Source organism: Hippoglossus hippoglossus, chromosome 6 (assembly GCF_009819705.1).
Source record: "Hippoglossus hippoglossus isolate fHipHip1 chromosome 6, fHipHip1.pri, whole genome shotgun sequence".
NCBI classification, from domain to species: domain Eukaryota; kingdom Metazoa; phylum Chordata; class Actinopteri; order Pleuronectiformes; family Pleuronectidae; genus Hippoglossus; species Hippoglossus hippoglossus.
Window position 1 is genome coordinate 20,565,882 of NC_047156.1, and position 11,453 is coordinate 20,577,334.

Consider the following 11,453-nt stretch of genomic DNA (forward strand, 5'->3'; position numbering starts at 1 on the left):
GCAGTCCCATGACATTTGGGTTGCTGTAGTAACAGGGGGCGTCCCATAACGGTGGGCACGGGGTGATTTGCAGATCCGGGAATGTGGCCTGTGGTGTGTACCTCACCTCTTGACCCTGTGGACCTGGATAATGTCACACTTTCTCTCTCTTTCTCATTTTCTCACATAAGGTGGGAGTACAGTTCTTGAACATGCTAGCCATCAATTTATGTCAGTATATACAGTACCTTCGCAAATTTGTGTTTACACATTTCACAACTGTGTTCCCAGTATTGATAGTAGCTGACACTATGGTGTCACAAGTCTGACTAAAGTTATTTATCAACTTGAAGTGCAACTCCCACCTCTCACCAGATTCAAGATTATCTTAAATTTTGTCGTGTTCTCAAGAAATCAAAGCATAAGACATATATATTTATGCATGTACATATATTATTCAAAATATACTTCCACTTTTAACGCCATGCTATGGCTGCATTACCATGAATATTGCTCACTATTTGAATGGTTGTGTGTGTTTATGAGTATAAAAAGAAAATGTGCTGTTGTTTCTCACTGTTTACATTTGTGTTCCTTATTTAGAAATGCATGTTATACGGGTACTCGTCTGATTGAATCAAGTTGGGTTCTAATTGTACAAGTACAGGTTGAACTGCCAGAGGCCGCCGCAGTGTCGGCTGTTGCGATGATTCTTGAGGAGAGGATCATGCTGAGTGCTGGCTCTGGGGTTCTTGGTTCCTGTCTCTGCACTGTAAACGACAGATATAAACACATTGTGATTTAAAGAACTGTTGAGTTCATGTGTGTCTCCATGACCACATTTACAGTCGACCTGAAATTGCACCCAGGGGGACTGAAGTGTAATAAAAGGGAACAGTATGAACAGTTGTAAATGAATAAGAATAAGACACAATAAGATCCAATTAGCTAAACTTCTTCACATGTCTGAAACACTGATTTTAGCACGTTCAAGAGAAAATTATAATTATTATAATGTTTATGTTTCTCCTTTCATTTTCTCTCCAACATTCTCTACCTCTGCAGTGTCTCTTACTGTTAGCAGTGTACACAGATAAACACACTTTGTGTCTCACCTTGTCCTATGGATTTGGTGTTATATAAATAACTTGAATGTCACTCAGTAGAGCAACTACCTTGCCATGGTTCGTTTTTTTTTGTTTTTTTTTTATTCAAGATTTATGAATTTTTCTCTGGGACAATAATTATAATGTTGAAAAATGCAATGTCAAGTCAAGTGGGGAAAAAATGTCTGCCTCCTGATATGGATCCACACCAAAATGTAATGGGTTCTTCTCTTACTAATACCTCATTATTCCATCAAATATCATGGAAATCCATATAGTTGTTTCTGTGTAATTATACATAGAAAACAAACAAGCATAGAAATCTTGTAACTATTGGACAGTGATGAGTCTGTGACTCAGGCAACAAATTCTGCCCTTTTTTTTTACCAGAAGAGTAACTTGTGTTGGAGACAGTCAACATTCTGATCAATGTCTGACATTTCAAAACCAAACCATGCAGTATAGATGAGTACAAATATTTGCGTTTGTCTCGACTCAGTAATGCCAGATTTCTACCACTCTTACTCATCATGTAAATATGCATTTGTTTTAGTAGAGTTAGAGTTACTCTCACACATGTTAACCATGTGTGAGAGTAATTTACACCATGAACGGCACCAACTCACTCATTCTATATTGAGACAACCTGTATTGGAAAATACTCACCATGGCTCAACTGGTGTGTAATGCTTGTCAAGTACAGTAATGCCTCACATTTATCCCTGTAACCTATACTGTGTGCTGTTGGTGGTTGCAGTGAGACAAGAGTGGTGTAGGTGATCAAGGAAAGGATTTCAGGGGATTATTTCTCAGCTGCCGCGGCCCATGTTTCCTGATGGAGGAATACTCCTCAAAATGCCATCAGCTGCTGGGTACAGGATATAGGATAAGATAGAGAGAGGCAGGACCCAGGATGACTGTAACATTGTGGTTATAATTATCTGAAAGCGGAGGAGTTGTGGTACACTAAATCTTATAATTTCATTGCAATAGCATTTCAAAATGTGAATGGATATTGGGGCTAAACCACTGGAAATCTTTAGATCTTTTTGATGTCCAAAAACATATGTTTATGTGTAGGATTTACTGACACTGTTTTTGTTTTCATAATTTTTTTTACAAACAGAAATCCATGCCAACTAGTTGTGGAAAGTACATTTATTCAAGTACTGTCCTTAAGCAAAGTACAACTAGCCTACATCAAAACTGCTTTTGACTATTAGTATTGTTATCAGTTTATGAAGTACAATGCACTGTCTTAGATAGCCTTAAAGTACATGAAGAAGTTCATATTATTTCCATATTTACCAACTACAACATCTAATACAGTACTTACATGTTAATATAGCAGTAATTATGGTCCAATAATATGTTAATACAACACTAACAAAGGCCATAGTGAGTTTTACTTTTGATATTTTAGAGTACATTTTGGTACTGATACTAGTGTAGTTTTACATAAGTGAATGGAATGTAGGTAAAGGCATTACCTGTATGCAGTACTTATGTTGTGTAGCATTTCTGTACTTAAGTAAATTATCTGAATACTTCCTGCAACAGATACAAACATATTCAAAAATAATAGATCTAAACACAGTAGGTTTAATTTTTAGAGGAACATTTGGAAAATGAGATAAAGTTCTAACATGTATGACTGTATGATATATGTTTGGACTTTCACTTCAATTAAAACTGTTGATAAACCTTATTGAAAGATCGGAGGGTTTTTCTCATTGGTGTTTTTGCCACACTATGTCCTTGTGCACAGCTCGTGCAACCTTGGCAGGGTCTTGTAGGAAAACATGTCATCCCCAAGGACATTCACTCACACATACGTATGCAGCCTTTGGCTGACCAACTTCCTGCTCAATAACCCCTCGTTCTCGCCAAAATGTCATGAATAAAATGCACAAAATCAAATGGGTTATGATGAAAAAGGGAAAATAAAACATGCGCATGCGTGTATGCATAGATACTCCTGCACCACACACACACACACACACACACACACACACACTCATTTTAAATGGAATGAAAAATGCCATGTGATGTCACTCGACTGGCAGCGTGATAGTGGCTGACCTTACATAGACTCAAAATAGAGCTGAGGAGGCATTTGCACGTTCAAATGCATGACTTACTACCTTGCAGGGTGTGTGTGTGTGTTTCTGAATGTGTGTTTGCTTGCATGTGTGTCTGCGACAAGAAACAGGATGGCCGGGTGTCTAACCCTCCTGGGGTGTCATCCATGGAATACATGACGAAAAGAGCAGACGTTTAGGCCACGCCGTCACTCATGAAAACTGCAAAGGAAAGCCCATGAGGTTGGCCATTGATATGCAGGAAGCCTGTCACCTTAGAGCCACAGATCGTACGATGCATGACACAGATGCCTCTCTTAGTCATACTCCAAGTTAATATTAGTAACTACGGATGACACTTGGGTTTGCTCCTGAGTTTCTGATGTTTGTGTTTGTGTTGCCTTGCCCACTGTGTGACACTGACTGCAGTAATGGATTGTGTTATAGTATGTAAGTGTGTGTGTGTGTGCGCGCACGCGTGTGTGGCCTTGACTTATCTATCACTCGGCTTTCATGTATGCCGATTTGAAGTCAGTTTCACAAAACTAGATACAGTATATATGAAGAGAAAAACTTTTTTTTTATTGTCCTGATGTACAAATGATTACATCCTCCCTCAAGGAACATAATCACATTATTCCAACTATAATTTTGTCAATCCTCTATATTGAGTCCGCTTTCTGAGCTGATCTTCTCTTTAAAGTGTACAAGGTAATGATGACACCACAGATCTGTTAAAAGGACATGACCCCAGGACCAATATTACCAAAGAACTTGCAGAGTAAGAGTTTCTGTTAGACCCTCTTTAGACCTGGTTTTAACATCCCTCCTGGGGTATCCGATCACAAGTGGACCGCTCAAAGTAGAAGACATTTCATGCCTGGTATTGGAGTGCGTCATGGATGAGTATCTTGTGACCACTTGTGATCATATTTAAGTTCCCTGCTATATGTCCATGAAGAAGAATTTATGTATTTAGCCAGTCTGGATTTACAGATGTGTTTGTGTGTGTTGGTGTGAGAAGGAGAGCTCAGGAGGAGCTGAGTGAATTATGCGCTGCAAGAGTTTGTCCATTAAAAAAAGATAGAAGATCTACATAGTCACAAATAAATCAATATATAGGAAAAAACTGAGAAGTATAAATAATACAGACTGGGGTGAGATGATGTCAGTAGGTGTGAGTAGTTGTGGCCTAGGATACATTGAAGTTCACACAGCTTAAAGAATGTGATCTAATGTGACCAAGACCACCACTGAATGTGGTCTGAGTGCCCGTATCTCAGACCCCATTGAAGACGCATTCGGGTGAATTCAGATCTAAACTTAGAGCTGGCCACTTCATCACTCAGGACAGATGTAAATACCAAGTCTGGACGTGTCTTAGTGGTGACATGGCTAGTTTGAGTGATAAATCAGTTTAAAGCCCCATCAAACTCCAAAGCACTTGAATAGAGGATGATTGAGCCATCAGCACTGAAACCTGAATTATGCATCAATGTCTCAACACAAAATGTCTCGACATCCCTGCGTTTTATACTGACAGAAAGTAGCACAATACCTAAACAAAGTGGTCAAACTAACAGAATCATTGAAGTAACAATATTAGTAACAAGTTTCTTTTCCAGACTTGTTCTAGGAAGTGTTGAGTATTTCACAGTCAATGAACTATTAAATCACTCTGTGTCAGGCCTTGATGTCACCAATGACATTATTTTATGTGACAACAATATTACATTCAATGATAGTAGAATTCTCTGTATCTATTTGTTGTGATGTTTCTGTCACATTTTTGTTGATTTGTTTCGACCGAGCTGAAGTTCAGGAACAAGAGTTGCTTCAGCAGTGAGTGTGAATCAAAGTAGGTTGAGCGGCTCAGGAAGGATTTTTTTTTTGTATTAAAGGAAATCAGTGTTGCAAGTTGAGATGCAAGTTGAGGAAATGTGTCTCCAAACAGATCAGAGAACATCTGGCCTGTCTCTCATGTGAGACAAGAAATCTGCATTGGCACAGATTGACCTGCAGTGTGAACGTTCCCGATCGACATGAACCCTGACATGATTCCCCCCCCCCCCCATCAGCAACAACTCTGGTAAATTGAGTCATTACGGTTACAGTTCAGATGACGTGATGTGTTGACTGGGGTGATGTTTGTTGGTCCGTATCTACTGTGAATGTGACTGCATATAAGGCCGAATATTCTGTGTGACCATCTATGGCCTATAGCTGTCATGATTGTGTATATATATATATATATATATATATTTACAAAAACTGTAAAACAACATCAAAGCAGAAAATGGCTCTGAACAAGAGAATACAAATATGGTTTTGGTTGGTTAGGAAGAACCCAGTCTGGTTCTGACATGTTTACCACATTACAGCGGGTAAAATAAGTATCGAACACGTCACCTTTTTTCGCAGTAAATATATTTCTAAAGGTGCTATTGACATGAAATTGTCACCAGATGTCGGTAACAACCCAAGTAATCCATACATACAACCAAAAGAAAACCAAACAAATAAGTTCAGAAATTAAGTTATGTGTAATAAAATGGAATGACACAGGGGAAAAGTATTGAACACGCTTACTGAAATTTATTTAAAACTTCGTACAAAAGCCTTTGTTGGTAATGACAGCTTCAAGACGCCTCCTGTATGGAGAAACTAGTTGCATGCATTGCTCAGGTGTGATTTTGGCCCATTCTTCCACACAAACAGTCTTCAAATCTTGAAGGTTCCGTGGGCCTCTTCTATCTGTTTGTGTGTGTCTGTGTGTGTGTGTGTGTGTGTGTGTCTGTGTGTGTGTGTGTGTGTGTGTCTGTGTGTGTGTGTGTGTGTGTGTGTGTGTGTGTGTGTGTGTGTGTGTGTGTGTGTGTGTGTTTTAAGTGCATGTTTTCTGCTCTTCATTAGTGAGAGAGAGTTTGATGAAGGGTATTTGATATTTAACTGTAAAAAGAAGTCTGTGCACAATTTATTTCGTGAAACACTAATTAAGATGCTGCTATGTGACATCAGCAGGCATTGCAAAATGAATTGTGATGTCCTCAGAACCCTCCCTGAACAAATAGGCCACAGTGACAAATGATTCATCACTTTCACGGTCCCCAATGGTTTCAGTCAAAACAACAAATGCTGCTCATCTCACTTATGGCTCTTGTTGCTGTTTAGTTGTATAGACATAATTCTTAAGAGACTTCTTGAGCTTGATTTTGGCGACTGTGAAACACTTGTTATTTCATTCATTTAGAATGAGAAAATATCAAAACCCAGTCTATTAATAAGGTGCAAGTAAACATCGTTTATTAATAAACGTCATTGGATACAGAGACATTGAGATATACTTCCAGAACATTGCAGCCTATGTTGTTTGTGGCTGTCAGTGAAGGTGGTAGACGTCAAATGTCTCATGGGACTGTGTCTAACACCATTTGCAAACTCTATCACTCTATCCAGTGCTGTTAGAGTCCTGGTTATAGTCTTTGTTCCCATTATACTTATTTGTTGATGACCTGTTGACCTTTTGTTGTATATTCTCTCAGTGTCTATCTCATTTTCTCAGAGTTTCTCCAGTTTCCTCCCACAGTCCAAATACATCCAAACCAGGTGGATTTACTCTCTTGATTATTGTGCATTCAGATTATGTGTGCATATACGAATGTGTGGGTGCCGCACTGCTCATGCACAAGGTGATCTGGATGTGCCAACACAAGGACTTCACTAATTGCTTCCTCACATTGTTTATCACTCCTGCAGCTATGTTTACATGAGCACGGTGTTAACACTGTAAGCAGAGCTACCAGCCATGTTTCTCTCCAGACACACACATCAGGGTGAGTCTTAAGTTACATAATTCTTATCATATTTACTTTGGCAACCAAACAGTATTTGGCCCTGACAAAGCAATAGATAAATTAAATAAATGTGAATTGTGAGCAACAGTGATTGTGAGCATTGGATACAACACTGATTTTTGCTTCTAGTATGTTAAAAAACATTTGAAAACTAGAATGGCATTCAGTAGACCACATACCTCTCCCAAGGCCCAAAAGTCACCTTAAATTTAATCAAGCTGCACCAAATTATAAACACTAATAGATGTCAGTCCTTTAAAGAAATTCCCAAAACACTCTTGAGACATCACATTCAAGAAGTCACCTCACGTTTTTCGAGTTACCATGACCTTGACCTTTGACCACCAAAACCTCGTCAATCAGGGAGTCAACTTGAATTGTACCAGGTGTAATGAAATTCCCTATGGGCAGTCCTAATGTCAGATTCACAGGGACGTGAGGTCACTGTGACCTTAACCTTTGACCTCCAAGCACCAAAATCAAATCTGATATTATATTCTGATATATTGAGTTCAAAACAAAGCATGGTCATGTGACCTTGACCTTTTGACATTTGACCACCACAATCTCATAAGTTCATCCTTGGGTCTAAGTGAATATTCGTACCAAATTTGAAGAAATTTCCCCAAGGCGTTCTTTAATTAAGTTAAATTAAATTTAACTTAATTAAATTTAAATTAAATTTAACTTAATTAAACTATATTCAACTATATTAGATCAATTGAATAAAAAAATTCTGTTTATTTAATCTAGTTGAATTCACTCAATTGAATAAAATGTATGCTTGCCACAGGTTTGACCGGCTGTTATTATCAAACCACACAAACTGTTTCTCAATTTGGACTTACAGAGGTAGAAAAACAACATAAAATGTTTGTGTAATGCAATATTACACAAACATATCACAACCTTACAGGCTCCAAAACTGCCATAGAGTTGAATCAACACCTCTGTAATATTCTTAGTAAAGTAAATAAGCTTTTCTAAGCTTGCCATTTCCTGCCATATCAATCAGAGCATTGCACAACCTTGTCAAGGACTGTCCAGCATTTTGGGAAATGTAGCCTATAGCTAGTGAGTCTTTCAACCTTGACTTATTTGGGAAACTTTCCTCCCTGCCCCAATTCTCTTCTCGATTTCCCCCTCCTCTCTCTTCCAGTCATCCTCCCTGTCTTACTCCATTTTACTGTATCTACACCCCCCCCCCCCTCCTTGTACAAATCTGTCAAAGCCCCCTCACCCAACTCTTCTCATATGTTTATTTTGAGGGGGTGACTGCTCTGGAGGCCGGAACCATGCATGACTGAAAGGGAAGGAGGAGAGTAGGAGGGACCTAGCGAGCACAGGGAGCAGGGAGGGAGAGAGAGAGACTGAGTGGGTGAGTGAGCTGCTATAAAAGAGAGTGTTGGAGCTGCTGGTGGCATTAACTTCAGCAGACAGAGATTCACACACTCAAAACAGGAAACATCCAGAGCGGAAAGAGACATCAGCAGAGTTGGAAGAGAAGCTCTGACACAGAGGAGTTAGAGGTAGAGATTGATCAGAACTTAAGAGCAGTAGCATCTTTAAATTGTTGGAAGTTGGACTTGGCGGTTTGAGGAATCTGTTTGCCTTGGACTGACTCTTGCTTTGTTGCTCCTGAGAAACACTTTTCTTTGAATAGGACAAGGCACAGGAAACAAAAAGGAAAGACAACATTGAGAGTTTGTCTCTGAGCAGCTGACTGTCTTCTTTCAGCTGCTTTCACACCTAATTCATTTGATTCAAAGAAGATTTCCTTTTGTACCCTTCTGGGCTTCCTTTCGACCAATGGCTGCTGTGCGTCAGATGATTATGGAGGCCTCTGGCTTCCATGTCCTGCCAGCCCACCTTATGGCCTCAGCCATGGAGGAGTTCCCCCAGCAGCTGCCTGTCCCAAAGGCTCCGGCGAGGGGCAAGAGCCGCTCACGCCGACCCCGGGAGGCTCGCTTCAAAACACAGCCTGTCACCTTTGCTGAGATTGCAGAGGTAGAAGAAGAGGGTTCCTCACCCTTGGAGGAGGAGAGGGCACGGCGCTCCTTCCTCCAGTCCCTGGAGAACCTGCGGCGGAGCACGCAGACCCTCCACTGCCCACCGGCTGCACATCACAGCTGCACTCCTACACCCACACAGGCCAGCCTGGACTCCAGTGACTCCGACTCCACCCAGTGAGGGCTGAAACACGCCCACCTTCTCCCACCTGCGTTCCTTGCTTCGCCTTGACGCCGCTTCATATGGAGGCCAACTGAACTGAACCAAACTGGCCTGTTTGCCAGCCTGTCTGTGTGTGTGTCTGTACGCTGCTGCTTTCATACGAAAATCTGCATTTAATATATACTCATACTAACATATCAAAACACAGAATATAGATTGAAGATGCACTTGATGCATATGTGTAAAGATTTCTACCAGTGCCAAAGTCTGGTTGTAATGAGTGTAAAGGTAGCAGATGACGCAGTGTTGAACACACCACTCTTCAGATGAATTCCTTTTCTACTGTCGATGTCTGTGACAAGATTTTTCTACTTGACCATAAAAAGGACTGTTAAAAATGTCACTGTTGTGACTATTGTGACTTACCACACTGTAAATACTTAGACTAAAGCAATGTACTGAGCATCCAGAGTGACCCGGCCGTCACTAAGCTTTGTCAAAAGCTTTGTCCAGTTTCACAATGAATGAAATCTCTGCTCTACGAATCCAAGCAATGCCTTTTTAAATGTCTTTATTTATTTTCTTATTTTGATCATAACCAAGCAGAGTTGTAGATGTGATATTTTATTGCTCTTTCTCACTTCTAAAGTCCTGACTTTCAAAGTAAATCATAACCTTTATACTTGTTGTACTTTATATATGTTACAATATTTGTGATATATACTTTAATAAATATTTTCAACTATTTTGAGTTGTTTTCCTTTCAATTTGAGGTGCAGCTATGAAGAAAATTACCTTAGTGGGGAACGAGCTGTACTGTTTAATAATTCATGAATGTGAGATTTGTAATATTATGTGAGCAGAGACTGTAAGCCAATCTGATTTAGACTATTAGTCAAGGAATATTGGGACATCATAGGTAAGATAAAAAAGAAAACCCAATCAGAGAAGCTTGGGACAAAATCAAGGCTACATTATAAGAGGAAGTTGTTGGACAGTGGAAAGTGATGCATTGCCTTTACTGACTGTCCATCACCCGTGTTATCGTTAAGACAATCAGATGTCTGTCCCATATGTAAACACTCGACCTAAGTCTGCTGTATGCTCGCTTGGCTGGTGACGCACTTTCAGTAATACAAGGTTCTCATCATTAAGTGCAGCCACAGCAACCACCAGCCTGCTAAGAGAGAGAGAGAGAGAGAGAGAGAGAGAGAGAGAGAGAGAAGTGGCCTCTGGAGCCTCGCAGCGAGCCACTGCAGCCATCCCTCCTGCTGCTAATAACCCTCTTCTCCTAATTCACTCTGTGACAAGAGTTACGTGATGCATGAGTTTCCATCTGGGGGCAAGTCAGCAGACAGAGACAATGCCACAGAGAACCTGTTTTGAGTGGCATGGGGTTTCACTAAATATAATAGCGTTAATAGAACTAAAGAATTAAATATAATTTGCATTTACATCACCTCCAGATGTATGATGGCTTATGTTGTAATCTGTGATGTGCGCGCCATGAGGAGATGTAAGGAGATGCAGACAGGAGATCAGCAGTATTTTGGAGACAGAAGAGGGTATGTGTGACCATTCATATTTAAAGGAAGGCTGGAGTCATCCTACATTTCTTTTTTATTACTGTATTACAAATAACAAGAAATCAACAGTCAACAAAACCATTTGTTGCCCCTGTAGACGTAAAAACAAGTCACAAATATACATAGTTTCAGAATCAGCTTTATTGGCCAAAGTATGTTCACACATTTGACTCTGGTTTTACATTGCTGTAAGTGTACTTACATAGAAATAGACACACAGCTATAGGGACAAGGACGACACAAAACGGAACAAATGAGTTAAAGAATGGTACAAAAATACTTAAATTATAGAGGTGGCTGGAATGTGAAAAGAAAGTAGGAGAATATGCAGAATGGTGGCAACACTAATGACCGACACCATGACATACACACCATGACAGTATGTACACAAGTTGTGCAAAGTAGTTTTTATCAAACAAACATAATTGTGCATTTATCTGAGACTGTTTTCAGCTGAGAATTTAAACATGAGTGAACATTTTTATAGCTAACACTGAAATGGCACAGAGGTATAAAGTTTTTCAGGCTACGCAGGTGATACCTGTTTGAATTTATCGATTTTATGTCAGAGTCTTTTCATGGTACTGGGTGAAGGAGAAAATATTTGCTGCCTGCCTTTCAACAGTTATACATGTGCACAACAATACAAAATGTGTGCACTTCTCATATTTTTACTGA

At 39.8% G+C, this 11,453-nt stretch overlaps 1 protein-coding gene across 1 annotated transcript; it reads left to right on the top strand.

Annotated features, from left to right (window-relative positions):
• Positions 1 to 8,416: 8,416 nt before the first annotated feature.
• On the top strand, positions 8,417 to 9,936 carry c6h11orf96 (chromosome 6 C11orf96 homolog). Its single transcript, XM_034589061.1, has one exon. The coding sequence runs from the start codon at positions 8,827 to 8,829 to the stop codon at positions 9,205 to 9,207; it is 381 nt and encodes a 126-aa protein (XP_034444952.1). The 5' UTR covers positions 8,417 to 8,826; the 3' UTR covers positions 9,208 to 9,936.
• The last annotated feature ends 1,517 nt before the right edge of the window (positions 9,937 to 11,453 follow it).